At 49.8% G+C, this 20,348-nt stretch overlaps 2 protein-coding genes across 4 annotated transcripts; both read right to left on the bottom strand.

Annotated features, from left to right (window-relative positions):
* Positions 1-96: 96 nt before the first annotated feature.
* LOC130522256 (glycoprotein hormone beta-5-like) lies at positions 97-2,647 on the bottom strand. Of its 2 annotated transcripts, XM_057026387.1 has the most exons (3): positions 1,607-2,647; positions 796-982; positions 97-356 (listed from the first exon to the last, which is right to left on the bottom strand). In XM_057026387.1, the coding sequence occupies exons 1-3, from the start codon at positions 1,759-1,761 to the stop codon at positions 168-170; spliced, it is 531 nt and encodes a 176-aa protein (XP_056882367.1). In that variant the 5' UTR covers positions 1,762-2,647; the 3' UTR covers positions 97-167. The 2 variants fall into 2 exon arrangements, with proteins under 2 accessions (XP_056882367.1, XP_056882368.1); XM_057026388.1 differs by having other exon boundaries at positions 796-2,647.
* Positions 2,648-2,772: 125 nt separating this feature from the next.
* Positions 2,773-20,345, bottom strand: ppp2r5b (protein phosphatase 2, regulatory subunit B', beta). 2 transcript variants are annotated; one of them, XM_057026368.1, is made up of 13 exons: positions 18,974-20,343; positions 12,369-12,565; positions 11,561-11,662; positions 11,120-11,212; positions 10,806-10,936; positions 10,294-10,353; positions 9,529-9,637; positions 8,504-8,557; positions 8,123-8,173; positions 7,917-8,036; positions 7,711-7,838; positions 7,286-7,387; positions 2,773-6,748 (listed from the first exon to the last, which is right to left on the bottom strand). In XM_057026368.1, the coding sequence occupies exons 1-13, from the start codon at positions 19,164-19,166 to the stop codon at positions 6,511-6,513; spliced, it is 1,578 nt and encodes a 525-aa protein (XP_056882348.1). In that variant the 5' UTR covers positions 19,167-20,343; the 3' UTR covers positions 2,773-6,510. The 2 variants fall into 2 exon arrangements, with proteins under 2 accessions (XP_056882348.1, XP_056882347.1); XM_057026367.1 differs by having other exon boundaries at positions 7,711-8,036; positions 18,974-20,345.
* Positions 20,346-20,348: the final 3 nt, after the last annotated feature.

Raw genomic sequence — 20,348 nt, 5'->3', positions numbered from 1 at the left:
TGCTAACCGCTACGCTAACAGTTCCATTTTTAAGGACCAACCCCCCCCCCACCTTGAACCATTTCGCCACCCTGGAATAAAAGTCAAGCCAAGAGCTCATAAATTGCCCCTTTATTGCGTTGATCCGGTACAATATGCGAGTGGACCCCCCCTTCCCGACGTCTCCCTCAGAAGGTCTCACACTCGGTGTCCTGCGGGGAGCAGACGGCGCAGTGGCACTGCAGGGCCACCGGGTAGTGGTAGAGGGAGGAGACGTTGGGCTGGCAGCCCGGCAGGCGCACGGTCACGTGACGCATCTGGCTGTAGGTGCACACGCGGTGGTGGCGGTGGATGTAGGGCGGGTCCGGCACGGGTTTCTGAAGGGCACACACACACACGGGTGGATCACCTTCGGACGTGCTGGGAGGAAATCAGACAATTCGGGACAAGAGAAAAAGTTTGAGACGCGTTTTTTTTTTTTTTAGACCTCCCGACTTTGACCTTTTGACCCGATGGAGGTCGTTAGCCGGGCTCCTCGGTCTCTAAAGGGTTTAGAGCTGACTCGGTTCCCCCGGCGCTGTAAATTTGGTTTTCCGATTAGGCGGCGGTGAAATTTGAACCACTCCGAACCAGAACGGGTTCAGCGAAGGTTCGGCGACCCTCCCCGCTGGCCGCCGCTCGAGCATTTCTTAAGTACTTGCGGGTACGAGTCCAGGGATGGTCGTCAGCCTTCCTGTGGTTTGGGTCGAGTCCCGGGTCATTCATCATCGCCTCCCCGTCCCAGACTACCAGTTACTGAATCAGCGCGATCGTTACCTCCCAGGTGTGGCAGCGCCCCCAACAGGCCTCCGTTGTCACGCGCAGACCCTTGCAGCCGGGCTTGTGGGCCACGAAAGAGAACTCCCGCACGGCGCAGCCTCGGAAGCCGTGGAGGGTGCTGGTCAGGGCGACGCATGCCGCGAGCGTCCCGGCGACCAGGAGCAGGAGGAGAGAGCGGTGCATCCTGGGAAATAAGGTTACGTTGATTATTCAAGTGGCCAACATACACATTGAAATAAAGTCTAAATAAAATGCCTGAACGACAAGGTTTATATTTTTGACATTCTTTTAAGATGTTTTGAACGGGACAGTATTTTTTTAAAATTAATTTAAGACTTAAAAAAGCAGATTAATACAGAAAGATTTAAATAAATCTGACTTCCAGCGTCTCAGCTCCCTCTAGTGTTCGTGGTGGGAACTGCAACCGCAAACCATCAATACTCTCTGCACTTTGTTAGACAAAATAACTACTTTTTCAGCAAAATGCTGCCGAATAAAGTGGAATATCATTTGTGTAATTAAAAATAAAGTAATTTAGAGCTGGAGGGGGAGGCATCTACCCAACAGCTCTGCAAGCAGCTGAGCAGAGCCTTAAAAATAGTAGAAGCAATAAAAATAGTTGTGGCATGAAAAGAAATGCTTATTAAAGGCATGGGACCGCTACAAACTGGCTTTACTGCTCTTATAGGGAATTAAATAAGATACATGTGTAAAAGAACAGGAGTGCGTCTGCTTCGAAGGGGTTTTTAGGTAAAGATGGCGCGACATGTCTGCTCTGGAAAAGACCTTCAAAAAATGATCTTCTTACCTTTTCCGTCTCTTTGGTTGCAGCTGCTGGAGTCCTGTGCGTCTGCCTGGACAACAACCAGCTGAATGGAACCAATCTCCCCTTGTTGTTGTTTTTAGAAGCCCGTCAGGGTGGACGGACAGTCTGACATCATCGCAATTACAATGAAATACCATTAGAGACCCCAAGCCTGAAATAATGGAGACTCCCTGGAAAATACGGAAACTTGTCCATGTTTTTTTAACCTCAGCATGTGTGTGTGTGTGTGTGTTGCTCTTAATCCAACTTTGCTCTGTTCTCAGGGGGTTTGTCCCTGCTTAACTCGATACTCACTAAAGTCCAACCAACAGAAAAAAGAAAGAAAAAAAGAATTTCTGGGAATTTACGCAAACTTCAATTTTTAGCCTCGATAATATAAGCTTATCTGTTTTCTAGAAACCTGGGGGGTGGGGGGGGGGGGATCCAGATAATTATTTTAAAATATATTCTTTAGGTTAAAAATATTTGTAAGTGATAAAAGTGGATAAGAATAAATCTCAAGTAAAAATTGAAACAGCTAATTATTGCTCCACTTCATTCAATTTAGAAGACTAAAAATAGATAGAATCTCTGTATAAGATAAAGTGCAATTTCTTTTAAAAATCAATATTTGTTTTTTGATAAATGGTTGTGAAGGAAGTTTAAAAATAGCAGAAAATGGACCCATTCAGCACATGAACCTTATAAATGTGGCAGCTCCAAACCAGAGGGGATTTCTCCCAATTTCAGGGCATCTTTTCTATATTAAAGTAGCAAGAAAAGGCTATTGTGACAGATTTCACGTTAAAGTCCTGCAAATCTGTGGCTGTGAGATATTTGCTGATTAAAACAACCTGTGAGGGGAAAAGGAAAAAAGTCTGGGCAGGATTCCACATCAGCTAATTTAGCCGTGTTTTATGATCTGACTCTGACTTCCTGACCGACACAATGTCCGATTACCACCTCATAAAACCTTTTTATGCCCGTTTTATTTACTTTCTGGAGTCTGTGCCCCCCCGTTTACCCCTCAGGGGTAATATTTGGCCTCCACAACTGCCAGGTATCGGCACCAGTTGCAGACTCGGGACAAACCAAACGCATATTTAGGGGTGATCGTTGCCACGGAGACAAAAGGAGACGGGAGACAAAGACGACGCCGACTCGCAGGGTGTTTTCTCAAAGTGAAGTTTCATTTTCTTAGCACATATTTTCCTCCATTCTGCGACCCCCCCACCTGCAAGGTTACATCCAGTAGTACACCGCTCTACATTCAACTCCCCCACCCTCCCCCAAAATATACATTTTTCATCTTCATCATCTTCTCTACTTTTTTTTTTTCCATCAACACAACAAACACAGACCGTTGGGCGAACAGTGCAAATCTAGAAATTCTGTGAAATTGCTACGTAATGCGGTTGTTATGTTTCCGTATCCTCATCCTGCACTGATTTATTGCCGTTCTACCGCTAAACTCTACGTCTTTGCTTTCCCCCGTCTTTTCTCCTCTCATTCGCCGAGTTTGATGTCGAGTTTTGTTTCAACCATGCCGAAACGAGGCCAAAAAGAGAGAAAAAGTGACAGCAAAGACGTTATTATGGCTGTATGTGGCGACACCAGAGCTCTCTGCAAACTCTCCTCTCTCACTTCCTGTTGTCCAAAGAAGGTTCAATAAAGTTTTTAACCATCGACCAATCAGATTAAGTGTTGTAGAAGAGTGGGCGGGGACAGCTGAGCGACAACAACAATCAAGTATGCTAGCTAAACTTTGAAACATAAATGCGAATTTTTACAAAAACAGCCTTTCTTTTCTTTGCTTTCTATCGTTTCTTTTTTTTTTTTTACCTGAATCAAAAGGTCTGAAACTAAATGTGAGCACTTCTTGCTTTCGTCTCCCAGAGTAACAGCTACAGAAGCATTTTCATAATACACAAATCAAAACAAAGGTTAAAATTTCACAAACGACCCTTATTTTATATTTGACTATTTGCTGGCGGGTAGTTGATGATTCCGTCGGGACAATTCTCTTTGGTTTAAGTGCTCGTTAACTACCCAAAAGGCAACAAGACAACAACCACACATTTTACAACTTAAAGTTAAAATTGAACAATGATCTAGATTTTCAATCTACCGATGGAGAATTTTACTGGTCAGTTTTGTGGAAAATTCTTGTCTTTTGTAAATCAATGACAACATTTTTAAAAAATAAAATAAATAAAGTGTTTACACTTTCAACATTCAAACTTCACTCTTTTGTGTTTTGACTTGCTTAAATATAAGTAATTATAAAGGCTTTAAAATGCTAACGTCGCTATTTTTGAACATGTTTAACAGTGTTGTCCTCTTTCACTGACAAACATGTTGCAATTAACATTTGAAAGTGAAGGTCAGGAAAAGGTTGAATAAAAGTCACCGATTTGTGGCTGGAACACCTAAATAAACCTGAACTGTCACTCTGGGGTCGAGCGAAACCTCCGAACCTTGTTGAGCTCAACGTTTACAAGCTGCTTGTCTGAAAGGTTGGCAAATGTTTGGTTGCGAAGGAGGCAACAGGTAGCGTTCAAGTGTCTCTCTTTTTTTTTTTTTTTAAATGAAACAATCACTTGTTTTTTATAGCGATACATTCGGAATCAAACCCTGTCCCCCAGGAAGAAGAGAGAGAGTAAAAGACACAAAGAAGCAGGTTTAGCCCGTTCTCCATCGCTCTGCCTACGCACGCCTCCCCATCATTCACTCTTCGGACGTACACGCACGCACAACCTGTCCGTCATCCTCAAATAATTCTCCTGGTCGGATAGAAAATAAATAGCATCAGTTGTTTTGTTTTGTTTACACAAAATGAACAAGATCGTACAAATATCGAGAAAGAAAACGAACAAAATACAAAGCAGAATCAGTTCCCATCAAACAAATTTACACAGAAATTATTCTTTAAGACAAAGTGAATATCAAGGACGCAACAGGAAGTGTAGGGGTAAACATTTGACCGTGACGCACACTTCCCATCCTCCCCCCTAAAAACACAGATTATCCTGGAAAAAAAAAAAAAAAATATTGCTGAAACATTTTTGTGTGACTTTAAAATCCCTCTTTCTTTATCCTGTTGCTCTAATCAGGAATGACCGCACACCAATAAACAGCTTTTTGTTTGTTATCATTTCCTAATTGCAGGTTTTGTCATGGTCACGGTTGCCCCCCCCCCCCCCCCACCGTAGCGAGCCTCAGCGGGGCGGACGCTGCGAAAAATCTGGAGAAAGAACTGGATCGTTGTGTTGTTGAAGTTTCTGGTCAGGGAACGCTCACGGCGCACATTATTTTGAACCTCCGTGTTGGGGCGGACGCGAGAGTTTGCTTTGGCTCGAGGGTAGGAATTCTAAATGGTTTTTTACGACGTGGCGTCCAACGTTTAAGGACACGCTCATAGCTAATGCAGTAATGAGGGTTAGCTAAGAGTTATTAATGTGGTCTCCACTATTTCCTCCTACACAGTTTCATCTATTTTACTGCTATTGTGGACCAAAATTCACTCATTTGTTTACTTTAATAGTTCACCTAATGACTTCCCGTATGCTTTAAAGTTGAAAATAAATGTCTCCCAAGTAATTATTCATAGATTTATGTCACAAATGTCAATGCTAATTGAGTAATTGGGGTTAGTAAACCATTTATTGTGCTTCGGTAAGGCTTTTTCAAGAAAAGGTCACTTAAGAGATATTCTGTGTTTTCAACTTACACTGGGGTTTTGCTTAGCTTTAATCATTTAGTTTACTATTGGGACCCCTGTTAGCCACTGATACGGACTGTTAAATCGTACTGAATGACTGTTAGTTAGTTAATTAATTAATCAATGTGAGCACCCTGCCCCGCTAAATATGAGGGCATCAATTAACTCCTAGTTTCTCCTCATTTCTGCATTAATCCCGTTCTTTAGACGTTTTGGTCCCTGCCTGTTGTTCCACCGACCAACAGGCGGCGGCAGTAATGAGCGCAGAAGTGCGACAATACGCCAACGACTGCAGGGAAGAAGAAGAAGAAAACCGCGATGACCGCTGATTTTCATCACAATTGAGATGTTTTGGAGTTCCAAACTACCACAGCACCAGAACTACACAAAAAAGACAAGCACCACCTGCCAATCCAGTTCATTCTTCCACTATTTATGGTCTGTTCAATGGGAATTCCGCGGAATTTGAGCCAGATTCCCCCTTTATGGCGTCTGCTACACTAGTGTTTCTCCCATAATACACTACAGAAATAACCAGAGACAAATGTATATATATAAAAACATCATTATCATCAGTAGTACTTAGATTAGATTAGAGTAGTAGTAGAGTAACAAGTAAGAAGTAGTTACAGTATTGTACTTTATATCACTATCATCAGTGGTAATTCATCCTTGAGGAACTTTAAATTCATCCTTTGGTGGAACCCAACAGAAAGGGAGAGGAGTCAGCACAGAACCTGCTCTGTTCGTGTGTGTGTGCGTGCATGTGTGCGTGTGAAGGGGGTGTTAGCTTGTACTGAATGGGTGTATTAGTGAGAGAACCTGCAGAAGCCTTCTCATATTTACAATTGAAATGGGTCAGCGTGTGACGTTTTTTTGGGGTCGGATCGGTTCGGTTTGAAACGGCGCGTCGCGTCGTCCACGCGCGGCGTGAGCGGCTCGCACGTGGACGTGCGCTTTAGCCTGATTGGAGGTTGATTCGCAGCCAGTTTTGCTGACAATATTTCTCCTGATCTATATGGCGTGTGAAAAGAAAAAGGCTATCCACCATGGAACGGTTTGACCTGGGATGGTTTTTCGCGGCAGAGAATTTGTTTTGTACATTTCCAACTCCTCATCGACCTTCCGTCTCCCTCCCCTCCCTCCCCGCACCCCCCCTGGTAAATCGACATCTGTGACGCAGCACCTAGGTGGCGCTCTCCGCCGCTCCGGAGGAGTAAGAGGGGGTCCCTCCGGATTTAAGCTCCAGCTGGTCGGAGTGAGCCGCCTGCGGGGAGGACGGGGCGGGCAGGTCGCCTCTCTCACCTCGCTCCTGGAGGTTGCGCTGGTTGCGGGCGGCGTCGGTTAGCATCTGCATCCGCCGCTCTTGGTGCTCCTCCAGGCCTCGCCAGAGCTCTGTGCGCTCCCTCTCTCGCTTCAGCTCTCTGAATGGAAGAAAAACGGTCGTATGATGTAGCATTAGCATTTTAGCATTAGTCCGCACTAGAAACTCAGCGAAAAAGACAATTTCCACGTCGCAAAAGCCAGTGGAAGCATCTAAGAGATGAGGCCATGTCTACGCATTAAAACTATAAAATTAAGTTTGCTTTTTCCCCCCCAGGATCGATTCACGCTAACGCCAGTCACACCTGAGGAAACAGACGTGAAGTTGATTGCGACTGACTGATGGATTATCAGGGGAAAAACAGTGGAACCACTCCTTAAAAAATTCCCATCAGCCTCAACTATCTTGACTTAAGAACAGGGCAAGAATTAAGTGGAATTATGATGCGGTTCAAGAGAAAAAAACATGTGGCAAAAGATGACCTCAGCAATAAATGCTTACGACGTGAAATATAAAGTGACAGCTAACGGAAGAAATACCATCTCAAACATGACATAAGAGTCTCCTGTTGTCAGTGTGACACACACACACACACACACACACGCACACGCACACAGAGCGCGTGAGTCATACTCACTTCTGTTTCTCCACTTTGTAGGAGGCGGTGAGGTCATCAAACAACTTGCTGTTCATCTCCATGAAGGTCTTCAGCACGTTGTAGATGAGAGACACGATGGTCCTGGTGGGAGAATAAAAAAATAAATACAACTGCGAAATGATGAAAACGTCACTCTGACACACCAAATCCCTCTGCTGCTGCTGTGTGTGTGTCCTGTCATGAGCTTTGCTGCTGATCTTTAATGTTTAACGTGATAAAGTCAGACCAGGTGAAATAAGCTGGTTTGGCCAGAAGAGGGCAGTAGAGGTGACAGCCAACAGTGAAGGCTATGCTAGCACTGGGCTAACAGCCCTAAAAACTGTTGGGTGATGTCATGTCAGCAGCCACAAGGTGTTATAATTGAATGTCACAAGTGTTTAATGGTGCATGTGTGGGCCACTGACTGGTTCCAGTGCTCCTTGGAGACTCTGTAGAGAGTGGCGAACACCAGCGGCAGGATGACCCGGCAGTTCTCCTCTATCAGACTGAGGATGTACTCGTTATTCCAGAAATAAAGAGCCCGCTCTGCTACCTGGGACCCAAACACACACAAGAGTCGGTGACCAGATAATAAAGCAGTCCGTCTGTGGGGAGGGGGGCGGGCTTTTACCTGGAAGTGAGGGCTGGAGATACAGGCTGCGATCTGCTTGAAGAGCGGCTCCTGGATCCGGATGAACTGGGACGGCTCGATCACGTCCAGGATCTCCTCGATCTCGCCCAGAAACATCACCTGGATGCGAAAACACAGAGAGGCGCGGTTGCTAGGTTAGCCAGGAAAAAAGGAAAAAGGCTTTGAGGGATGGCGGTGTCGCTCACCTCTTTCTGCGTGCACGTTTTGGGCCAGTATTTGAGCAGCCCTCTGATAATCTGCAGGGAGAAGAACAAAGGCAACAGAAATAAACACCGAGGCAACCAGCCCGGCAGACTAGCATCCACCCGCTACATTTACTCTAAGGTCATTTATTAGCATTTAGCTCAGTCATTAACAAGAGACGCCTCAGTTTGTTTTAACATAAAGCACATTAGCAACATTAGCATTCCCCCATCGCTACGGTTTAATGTTTCGGGGTCATTTTCTACCATTTAACACAGGTTTGTGTTAGAAAAGGTTAGTAGCTTAATCAACAAGCCTCCCTGAGGTGGACTAAATGCTATAAAATAGCAGATTAGATATGAGATCATGAAAAACTGCCTCACATATTCAGTCACGGTAGCATCTTTCTCCATAAACTGCACCACACAGTAGGCAAGCTGTCAGGGCAGAGGTCAAACGGTTAGAGGACGAGCAGCCACACGCACAAAAACATGTTCTCAGAAGTTTAGTTTGGGATTACGCCTGCAAAAAGATCGGAAAAGAGGAACTGTTTGTGTTTGAGTGTGAGCCCTCTGCAATCACCACCGGTTGTCCCGCGGGGGCCTTCCCGAGTCTGTTTTGGGGTTGCCTATTTCCGCCCGGGACTGTTGCCGTGGCGAATGGGCGCCGTGGCGACAGGCCCTGCGTGCAAGTGTTTACTTCGGAAGGAGTGATGTCACACACAAGTCCTCCAAGAGCGACGCGAGCTGGAGGTTAGCTCCTGTCCGTTAGTTCCTGTCTGTTAGCGGTTAAATCGTAGCTTTAGGGGTCGACGTTCTGACTTTACGGTAGCGATTAATGAACCTTTTGTTTTCTCAAAGGATCAGGATATTTTAAACTGGGGTGTCCGTTACATAGACTTTAAAGCTATTATCGTCCTCCATTGATGTGTTATTGATATTTACACGCCGGAATTTGCAGCCTTACATAAAGATGCTGATTTGTTTTCATATTAAGATCCGGAAATGGCCACTAGTTTCCAGGCACACCTCCAGCAGAGGAACCCGTCCTCCAGCGGCCCCGTATCCCCAGTGACCCTGTCAAATGTGTGTGTGACTGTGAATTATGTATGTGTGACGTGGGAGGAAAGACGGGGAGGGTAAATGTAGGGCACGCTGGTGCTCAGCACACACACACCACAACACAACACACACACACACGTTGACCAGTTTGTCAAGAACAAACAGTACTTTCTGCATAATTAAATCATGTGTGACATGAATAAAACGCTCTCACACATCCGCGATTCAACTCCGCCCCCTTGCGGTACAATGAGCGCACTGCACCCCCAAACAGACGCTCAGGCTCCGGCAATAATCTCCAATAATCATGTTATGGATCCTATAAGGAAAGCGCCCTTGTCACTGACCTGTGCGTGGAAGATGGAGAGGGACCTTGCTGTGTGCAGCGGGATGAGAACCCGGACCAGGAACTGCTTATGCTCGGATTTCAAAGGCAGCGCGAAGCCGTTTATGATGCTGCCGGAGACAAGGACGAGCAAATTTGGTGACGTTTTCTACATTTGTGCAAAGGAAACAAACAGCTGCACTCAAAGGAAACACACCGGAGAATCAAGGTTTTCAGGGGGAATCGTCAGAAGACACTTTTTAGGTGAGAAATGGTGCTTTTCCACACAAATGTTGAACATTACACACAGTTCATCTCCGCGCTGGATGAGAGCACAGCTTCGCCACCAGCGCCGCCACGGCTGCTCCACTTCTGAACACCGACCGGGCTGAGCGGACTGGCACGGTCCGGCCAACGGAGTCTGGAGCGGCGGAGGTGTGGGAAACTATCTGTCTCCGTCTTTTATTTGTTTTTCCCCGTCTCGCTTCAGTCCGCCCTCGTCCGACTGGCTGTCGCTGCATGTGGGCGGAGCTATAAATACCTTCTGTTACCACCAAGATGAATGCAAGTCTCCCTCTCTCCTCTGTTCCTCCCGCTCTCCCTCCTCCTCCCGCCGCTTCTGACTCACCCTCCACTCGCTCCTCCTGCCTCCGTTAGCTTTGCCACCGTGTTTACGTCTGCCCCGTGAGGCCACGGTGACCTTTGATCCCCATCGCGTGTCCGTCGCTAACGTTTGAAACCCCGGACGAACATGCTAAAGCGAACGTGTGAAGCGAAAGGTACGAACCTGCCGAGGATCTCCAGCAGCTCCGCGACGCCGTTGAAGTGCTCAGTTTCATAAATGAACCTGAAAAATCCCAAAAAAAAGGGCGATGAGCAAACGGCGGGAAGACAGAAACAGCTCCCGAAACACGAGGCGAGAGCAGAGGGGTGCGAAGGCAGCCTGGAGAGGGTCCGCGGTCACGCCGGGCCTGAATTCTAATGCAAACGCGCGGCGGATGAGTCACACTTGATGGAATAACAGAGCGGCGCCGCTGCTTCTGTGTTTTATTCACACATCAATCAAGAATCTGCTGTATAAACAGGAGCCGCTTTCTTTGTTCTTCCAAAAGGTAACAAAATGTTGACAAAAAGCTCTAAATATAGTAAAAGTCCTCAATAGGACGACACAGTAGTGGTGATGGAAGCTTAACTTTAACTAAAAAATGCACCAGGAAGGTCAAATGCAGCTGCTCTCGCTGCTTTGCTGGCTCCCGATTGATCCGCTGGTTTTAAAAGGCTATAAATAGCGGCGGTTACCTGAGGAAGATGTTGTTGATCTGTTTGCGGATGTAGGCCCGGAGACCCAGTAGTTTTCCGTAGACGCGGTGCAGGATGGTCTTCAGGTACTCCCGTTCCCTGGGGTCCTCGCTGTCAAACAGCTCCAGGAGCTGCACAGGCGGAGAGAGTGAAGTGAAACTGGCTCTAGTGCCCCCTGCTGGCTGGGGGAAGTATAGGCTATAGCACAGCTCCAGCTAGAATTTGATAGTGGAAGCGATAATCTTCACAAGCACTTTAATCTGGGATATTCTAGTTCACGTCTGTCTGTACATGAGGCTGGGGGGGGCGCTCACCTGCAGGACAAACTTCTGGTCCACGTAGCGTTTGGCCATGGAGGGCTGGAAGTCCAGGCTCTCCAGGAAACGCAGAAAGAACTCATAGACCAGCTGGGGAAGCCACAGAAAGCAACGGATCAGACACCTGAGTGTGCTAACGGCTAACATGGCTCAGGTTTGCTCCTTTTCTGCTCTCAACAGCAGCTTTTAAACGATATCACGGCTGTTTTGGGCTCATATAGGTTCATTTATGCTGCACTAGCAACACCGGCCTGCATGTTTTCCTGCTGCTGCCGTCCTGCTCTAGTATATCCTGGGATGTATATATACCGCAGCATATTAGGGGGAGCTTCGTCCACACAGCTGCAGAATGGGCCATTATGAGACCCCCCAAACCAGAGCGGAGGCTCCTGGTTGGACATTTCCTGCTTGGTGAAAGCTTTATTCTCATCTGGGTACCTGCAGATGAGGCCAGGAGGCTTCCAGCGTCGGTTCATCTTCTTCCGGGTCAAACTCCGGGTTCTCGCTGGGCGGGAGGGTCCGGAAGATATTTACGGAGATCTGGAAAGGGGCAAACGTGGAAATCAAACGTCGTGTTGGTGACCGACCGTGTTAAATCTGAGCTCCTCATAAACAACCAGAGCTGCAGTTGGAACGCTCTCCTGCCGCTCGCCGTGTCATTATTTATTCAACAAAAGCGTTTCCACCGGCCACTTAGAGCACAAACAGAAAAAACTGCTTCCCTCCAGGTTTATTCAAGCATCTGAATGTGTTCCCACAGCAGGCCCCCACCCCCCGTGCAGCCAAACCCCCCCGATCTTTTATTATCTGTGGTGATCCAAGTGTCGTTAGCTTTACATGCCAACGTTAGCCACGCTAGCGAGAGCTTACGGCGGCACCGCCACTGAGACGGAGGTGCGCTAATGCGCGCTACGACGGCGGCGCCGTGTTAGCAAGACAAAGAGCGACGCTTTCAGGAGAAATGTGACAAAATAAACAACAATCAGAGTGTTGCTAAGCTCGTCCCTTCTAAAAATACTCCACCAGCAATGGCCTCCTACCTACACATCAAAGCTCCGCTTCCATACCATAATCTACATTCTCTCCTTGCTTTGCCTCCTTCCCTGGCTCCCCATTGCCCCCCCCATCTGTATTGCTCAGGGACCTCAGCGCAGCACTGACACGTGGAGGGTTTCATTCCTGACCAGGACTCCTCAGGAGGGGTGATTACTGGTTCTCCTATATTTGCCCCCCCCCCCTCTCTTACCATCTTTATGGCCTCTGGGTAGAGCGGCTCTATGAGGACCCCTCTGCTCGTGGCCACGCTCTCCACCAGCTCGTTGAGCGCGGCGCGTTTGATCTCCTTCCCCTTCAGGTCGGCCACGCAGTCCAGGAAGTCGAACATCACGCAGCACTGCTGCAGCTTCTTGCAGAACAGGTCGTGCAGCTCTGCCACCGGGGCATCTGGGCAGGGGTCAGAGGGCGAAAACAGCGGGGTCAGAGGGCGAAAACAAAGCAGCATTTGAGACGGCGGGGGGGGTTATGGGAGAAGGTGTATGCTACACATGCAGCTAACGGTTGCTGCGCTAACGCACTTCGGCTGGATCTCCATCCCATTACCGGTCAGATTCGCTCCAGGAGCCGGGTCGCCTCGATAAAGGCCGGATTACAGCCAGGTTTGGGCCTGCGAGCGGGGGGCCGAGGATTAGCGGCCCGAGCCGATGTCGGACCAGAGATAGCGTTAGCGAGCAAATGAAACGCTGCTGCCTCTTTTCCGGGTGCTCCGGGGCAGATGTCGTCACACCGGGGGCAGTTGATTAGTTCCCGGGCTGATTAGCAGCAACAACGGGAGCAGATCAGATTTAACCCGTCTTAACCCCCCCACCAGGTGGGAAACAAAAGGTTGGGGTAAGGGGCCCTGACGGCACACACACACACACACACATACACACACTACACATCTTTAGGGAACAACAGGACCATCTGCTCAGTTTGGCGTGACAAGAGACGAGGGCCGTCCTCGTGTCCACCGTCCTTTGGAGACCTCTGGATGTTTCAAAACGTCCTCGTATTATATGCAGATGACTGTGGACGTTATATGAGCACTCTGGACGTGCGTCCCCCCGGCTGAGACATCGGGTTTGTGGACATTTTCCCACTGATCTGATATTTAATGCAACGTAATCGTAGGAGACGGGACGGAGCGAGGTGAAGACAGGACAGGGTGCAAGAGACACAGAGTGGCGGTAGGGGTGAGAAAGAAGGGAGGGTGAAATCAGGGGGAAAGAGAGACGTTGTGGGGGTGAGAGAGGCGTCGACCTGGTGCACCACAGGTACATCACAGGTAAGCTAACGGCGGGTTAGTTTAAGGGAAGAAACTACACTTCCCACCGATCTTTGCTTTAGAGGAACAGCTTTTCAGCGCTGACACAATGTGCTTCTGTTTGGCTCATTTAGCTTTAATACCTTTAAAATATTAGACCCTCTCCTTCTGAAGGGATAGCAGCATTAGCACCACTCTTGTTTGGGCTCGTCCATCAGCTGACATCCCATAAATACTGCTGCTCTTAGGTTAAAGCTAATTTGCAGGCTAGCCGTCCGCGAGTGTCATGGAAAAGTGATGCAACGCTTGGGGTAGTGAGTTACTTTTAACGGGCGGTTGCCAGGGAAACAGCGGCATTATTTCTGACGCCATCGTGACCCACAGGTGATTAACATCTCTGAGGCTGACGACCAAAAGGCGGGATCATGTGACGCTCGAGAGAGAGGGGGGGGGGCGAGCGGAGAAAGAGGAGAAATGAGCAGTAAAAGATAAGAATGAACGATCCCCACAATGGCATCAAAACAAACACACACACACACACAGCTGCACGCGTCTAAATATAGTCCTGCTGGAGAGAGGAAATCTGGGGGGGGAAGAAGGGAGGAGAAAGGAGCGGTGTAGGGTTAAAAGATGACATCATCCACTCTCCATCGCTCCCTCCATCTTCCCCTACTCCACCCATCAGTCTCTCTTCTTCTGCTGCCCCCCCCGCCCGCTTCAAACAACCGTCATCCTGCTGGAGTGTGTGTGACAGAGAGAGTCAGAGAGAGAGGACAGCGTCGGTTTTAGCTACCATCCACGCCGCCTCTGCACCGCTGTCATTAGACACACACACACACGCACCCCGATGCTTCATACACAGACATGGTGACGCAGAAAGGAGGAGGGGATGAGGAGCCGGGGAGGGTGGCGGCGAAGGGGGGTGCGGGGCGATGAAGCAAAAGGCGGTTAAAAATAGTAGGAGGGCGCTGTAGACGCGTAAACTGCTCAGCGGCGTGCGGCGAGGATGTGGGGGCATTATAAATATCACCTTAAGGGGTTTAAGTGACGTACTTGAAGTCCATCTGTAAACAATCTAATCCTCCTGACCATTGAGGAAACACGGGTGGACAAGCGTGGACGTTAGCGTGGACGTTAGCGTGGACATTAGCGTGTTGGACGGCCAGAGGTTCAGATATTCCGTTAACAGCCTCCCAGGACGGAGGAGGAGCGCTCACACAGGCCGCTTTTAATTAGAACAGCAGGTACTTGGAAGTTCTCGCACAATGATGCTAGCGAGACTAGCTAATTATATCAGCTAGTCATCAGCATAGAGCATAAACAGAGATGGCAGGAGTAGATGAAACAAGCTGATTTGAGACACACACGATTAGACGAGCTCTTTAATTGTGTTACTCGTGTTTAAACCCTCCCCAGCGAGCCGATCTAAACAAAACCTAAGCTATCTCCCTCCAGCCGCCTGGCTGTCCCGCTCATTATTCGATTAGCGGCGCTGTAAAACCGCGTTCTCGTGTTCCCCCCGTCTCTCCCCCGATCCCTCGTCCAATCAAAACCACATCTGAACTGGGATACGTGGCGCGGCGCCTTTGCTAGCCCAATATTTGCTTTGGTTTTCCCACCTTTAGCACCTCAGGAGAGCGTGTTCAATCAAGAACAGGCAGAGCTAGCGTCTCCTGCCGTGTAATATCCTCCGTCTTTTATTTTACCCTTATCTCACCGTCCCTCCCACCTCATCCACCTGTCAGCATAATGTCTGGTCATTTCCGCTCCCCCCCCGCCACATCCCCTCCCCCTTAATTGATCGCAGAAGCAAAACCTAGAATCCATCGCTTCTGTAACCCAATACCAGACCCGTGCCCGTCCAGCTGGCCTCACTCTCCTCACACACACACACACACACACACACACACACACACTCCGGCGCCCACGTACAATCTGTCCTGATTATTTTAAAGCACAATCGGAGCAGACTCGCCATAGACAAACCAAGATAATGTGGACAAACACGGCAAAATTAAAAACATTGACTGGACGTTGTTGGCAGTTGTTGGTGAAACACGTCCAGACGCACACTGTCATACGTGATGCTAGTTAGCCTAGCTAGCCTCCCCGCTAGCAGTCGGTGTTAGCAGGGGAGCTACTACTGTTAATATCTGGCACGGGTGCCATTTAACAGAATGAGTTAGCAAAGTGGTGGAGGTAGAGGAGCCGTTGTGTCTAACGCAACCTCGACTCATCTCTTAAAGCAAGAGCGCCGTTAAATCAAGGGGAGAGATTTGTCCTTTCACAAACATGCTTCGGCTTCACGTGGAGCAGCTCTACAGTTGCTAACTTCGTGAGCATTCAAACCTGGAGAAAAGGGGGAAAAAATGCAAACATTATGAGCCTCCAACCGTCCGACTGGGGATCTAAAATCAATCAAACCTTCGTCATATCTTCTGATAATCGGCCCCTAAATGGTCGTCGGATGTCAAAGGAGAAAGACGACAGCACAGCTAGCAACAAACTTTCATCGCAAGCAGCGACATTTAGATTCGCTTTTTTCTTTTTTTTTAATTTCAGGCATATCCGTGGACACCAAAATTTCAGGCGACGGGCTCGTTTCATCCCTCGTTCTGGGAGGTGTCACGCATTCCCCGGCATAATCTCTCCATTGTTTGCGGTAAAAACGGCCCGATTTGGAGGACATTACGAACCGCGCGCGTAGCCGTCGAGGCGCCTCTATGCTAACGCAAACAAGTAGGGCAGCAAAACCTCGGCGCGCTAATTAGCCGTCATATTTCCATTGTTTTAACTGGTGTCGATTCCTGTTTGCAGTAATTGCGTTTCTGCCTACGCAGGTGATTCACTGAGCTATTTATACGCGTCTACACACGGCCCTGACACCTGCAGTGCATGCTGGGAGATGCCATGATTTGAGCGCTCCGCGGAGGCAGCGGCGGGAACGGGCGAGGTGGGAAACGTGCCCCTGGGTTTTCAGGAAAGGTTACGTCGGTTATTTTGGGTTAAATCTGAGTCCGACGTTAGCGATCTGCTGACTGGATCACGGGCAGAAACGTGACCTTAGCCGGCGGCGGCGGCGCAGCAGCCACGACTGGGGGGCCTGACTGGTCCCCGGGCCCCTGGAGGCCCCGTGGGTGACAGTGGGGTGGCTGGAGCTGAGGGGGACCTTTAGAAAGGTTCTGTTGGACATTTAAACGTTGTTTAGAGCTTTAATTTCATGAAAACTGCGCACGTTCACAAGTCTGGGCCCTTATTGAACACAAGTCCTGCGCTGGCCTCCGTCAGGAGCCGTCTCCCCTATCTAACATTAGGTTTCGCTTTCACTTCTGACGCCAGAACTGGTTTCACTGGGTCACCTTTCCTGGTAGACAGTGGATCCTGGATTACACACACACACACACACATCCAAACTAACACAACCTGAACTCAGTTCTGACCTCAGCCTTGTTTTAACCCTCAAACAGCCCTTTAAAGATGAGGACCAACCAAAATAGCCTCCCTATTTCCTAAAAATGTCCTCACTTTGATAGCAGAATGAGTAGCTTAGTAGCAACACCACACACACACACGCAGAGGCTTAAAATCCAGAAATGGGGGGGTCATAAAATGGGTGTTTTTCACAGCTAAGGAAGGAAGGACGGCGGCTGAGCAACGGACCTTGAAGGAAAGTCTCTCCATAAATTCTATGTTTGGCACAAACGTGCACGCTGGCAGAGGCCGAAGTGAACGGTCCGCCGCGGCACAGCGCTCTCAAGTGCGGCTCTGGTCCGGGAACACAGGCCTGAGACGCCCGCCCGTACCAGGGGCGGGTGTTTCCGGGGAGCATCGGGACCCTTCATCCTCGCCCTTGATCTGCGGAATAATTGGCCGGCTCTGATTGGCCGCTCCAGAATGCTTCTCTGGTTTACTGGAACGCCGCAGAAACAAACGCGTTTCACCTTTTCAAGCTCACTTTTGAGCCTCTCCCGGGTGTCAGGCCTCAAAGAGAGGCGCCGCTGTAAAGGTGAGGAGGGGGAGGGGTTAAATCGGCTGCGAATGTGTGTCTCCCCGGAGAGCAACACACCCACAGCTACACTTGGCCTACATACCGGCTCCCACAGACTTCCCCACACCTGCTTCTCCACCGCTGCAGAACCTTACTATCGTCTCCTCCTGGGGATCTGGAGCTCGACACCAACTGGGACTTTGCCTGCGGAAAACCGCGGCGAAAGCCCTCCATCGTCGGGGCGGGCACGCCCGTCACGTGGAGGCCTGGACCAGGGTAACGAGGCGTAAAGATGTACTCCCGGACACTCCAGAAGGAAATAGGTCCTGTCTGCAGCGAGGGCTGATGGGATAGGTTTGAGGGAGTGACCTGGCGGCGAGGGGTCAGGGGCGCGTAGCTCCACACGCTGCACGAGGAATAACGGTCGAGAGGAAGAGCAGCCGCGACGGCTATCGGAAAAGAGACGGAAGAGATTTGATTTTTGACGCGGGAAAGTTTGAAGAGCGGGAAACGATCGGCAGGCCTGAAACGGTCGAAGACAACGTAGCGCGCTAACAGCGGACAGCAAGAACCCGAAGCTAAACCAGTCGCCATCTTGTGCTGGTGATGTCATCCTCAGACCGGGATCGGCCGATCAGGGTTCACGTTAGCCGAAAGTTAGCGTCCCTGAATCCTTGAAAAGTGCCATCAATAACCTTAGAGACGGGGATGGACCAATAACAGCGTGCTAACCTTGCATGGTAGTTAATCGTAGCTTTGGCTAACTCATAAAGTTCTGCCGTATTAGCATAAGTAGTTTATGGAAATATGTTTACTGATAAACAAAGCTGGGGACATTAAATTACTCTGGGAATATTTAGCTCCTTGCTCCCGACACAGAAACAGAAAGGTGGCGGCGGTGGAGGCTAATTTCCGCTCCGCCTCTGCCACCAGGGGGCGGCGTTGAGCTCCTGTGTTGATTTGTGGATGGATAAAACTAATTATTTATGCGACGGATCAATGATCCGGCGAATCCTTTCACGATCACTCGCATCTTCAGATTTGGCCAAACTGTAAATAAAGCGTCTTATTTGTGGGTGAATCGGCACTTTGCCGGTTCGTCCTGACACCTCTTAATCAGCGCTCATCACCGCCAGGGTTTCATCTTCCAGTTTTAGGCCGTTTGATCTTCATCTGCTGGAGGAAATCTCCACATCAGAAGGTGCGGAACGGGCGTGAAATCGTGCAATTAGTCAGGACGATATCCAAGGCGAGGGACGGCTATAAATGGGGGGGGGGTTAGCGTTCTTGGTTTTTAACATTTTGTCCCAGGAACGGTTTTAGCCGGGATAAATCGGGCAGGAGAGCTTTAAAAGGAACCCAAAAGCGGATCATCTCCTTTTAAAGCCTCCACTGTCACCTCTGGCAATTAGGGAGGAGCACAAGGGCAGGCAGGACGGCCCGTATCGGTGGACATCTATTGATAGAAAGTCCATCGGCAGACCTTTTCCGGAGGATTGTTCCGTGTGGTCTTTGGAATGTGATACCCGGAACAGCGGGAGAAAAGCTGAAAGGAGCTTACCTTTGAGCAGGGGGAGCGGGGTGAGTTCCACCTGGGAGCTCTGGTAGCGGAACTGGGACGAGCTGTGGGACCTCCTCTGCCGGGCCCGGCGCATGGACCTGCGCGGGAAGCCGTCCACCTTCTCGGCGGACGGCACCAGGAAGCCGGTGGTCGGCGAGGATGGGCTGGATGGGGGCAGCTTGGTGGTCTCCATGGTTCGCGCTTGGACGGCTGAGCGGTTCGATGACGGACGGACGGACGGACCGCGGACGGCGGCGCCCGATGGCTCCCTGCACGAGCGTGCAAATGGGGTGTACGGGGAGGACGTGGGGTGCGGGAGGGGGGGGTACGAACGGAGGAGCTGGTGGCTGTCTGGATTAACGATTGATCGGGATGAGGAGGCGCTCAGGGGTGGAGGAGGACGAGGAGGTGCGGAGGGTAAAGAGGGGGGGTGTTTGGTAGGTGTCCGGTCAGTCCCGTGCTGCTGTGGCCCTCGCCGTCTCTCTCAGAGCCCGACAGGAAGTGGCAGCGGCAGCATTCCCAAATCTTCTCACTTCTTTTTTTCCGCACGGATGCAAATATCACTTGTGTGTCATCCCTGTGGAGAAGTGGCCCGCACAGATGATGCTCAGACAGGCGCGTCCCCTCACACGCACGCATATACACACTCACACACACCTCTAGTGGTGCTACATACACACGCTATGTCATCGGCCTGAATCTCAATATGGATTTCTCTATGAGCAACAATTAGCCTCCTGTGCTAATCCAGATGGAAGAAGGGGGGGGGGCGGACAAACACAATAGCACCGCGGCTTGGTGTGGAGCTTCTCCTCGATGGTGATCTTTATAAAGCAGATCTCTGACTGGTCCTGGTGCCGGATGATCTAGAATCATCAATCTGGGCCCACCTTGGCTGCCGCATCACTGTGTCGGACGGATCCTCTTTCGGACATTTAAAACGGCTGCACCTGCTGTGTTTTGTTCCCTTTTCGGTGGCGGGCGCCTGATGCTTCTCGTCGCGGTTTCCCCCCCCCCAACACGGTCGTCACAGCCTCCCACTTCTCGCGGCTCCTCCGGGTCTTCGCACGGGTGGAGGGAACAAACCTGGCCGCGCAGGTCGTCCGCCAGCGGCCGGAGGAAGAGCCGAGCGCCGCCGCACCGCCCCGTCGCTACCTCCGCGGAAAACACAAGAAGAAGAAGGCGCAGAGCAAGAAAATAGGGACAGGGTGCCGAAAGAGGCGTCCTCTGTGGCAACAGTCAAAAATACGCACAAATACGGCGGTCTGGGTTATACAATAGCACCTCGTCTGGCTGTCAGACCGACGCGTTCCGCTCCTGCCCCCCTTCTCGGATCCCGTTATCCGGTCGTCCGACAGCGCGAGCGAGCGACGTC

The sequence above is a fragment of the Takifugu flavidus genome, chromosome 3 (genome assembly GCF_003711565.1).
Source record: "Takifugu flavidus isolate HTHZ2018 chromosome 3, ASM371156v2, whole genome shotgun sequence".
Lineage (NCBI taxonomy): Eukaryota > Metazoa > Chordata > Actinopteri > Tetraodontiformes > Tetraodontidae > Takifugu > Takifugu flavidus.
Note: the sequence above shows the minus strand (reverse complement) of the source record. Positions and strands in the feature narration are given on the sequence as shown.

Excerpts from the sequence above, each read along its gene's own strand:
- LOC130522256 (XM_057026387.1), bottom strand. The coding sequence starts at position 1,761 with ATGGTATTTCATTGTAATTGCGATGATGTCAGACTGTCCGTCCACCCT. Across the intron at positions 983-1,606 it reads CAACCAAAGAGACGGAAAAG|GATGCACCGCTCTCTCCTCC; the intron begins GTAAGAAGATCA and ends CTTATTTCCCAG. Across the intron at positions 357-795 it reads GGCGCTGCCACACCTGGGAG|AAACCCGTGCCGGACCCGCC; the intron begins GTAACGATCGCG and ends TGTGCCCTTCAG.
- ppp2r5b (XM_057026367.1), bottom strand. The coding sequence starts at position 19,166 with ATGGAGACCACCAAGCTGCCCCCATCCAGCCCATCCTCGCCGACCACC. Across the intron at positions 11,663-12,368 it reads ACCCAGAGGCCATAAAGATG|ATCTCCGTAAATATCTTCCG; the intron begins GTAAGAGAGGGG and ends GCCCCTTTCCAG. Across the intron at positions 11,213-11,560 it reads CCTCCTGGCCTCATCTGCAG|CTGGTCTATGAGTTCTTTCT; the intron begins GTACCCAGATGA and ends TGGCTTCCCCAG.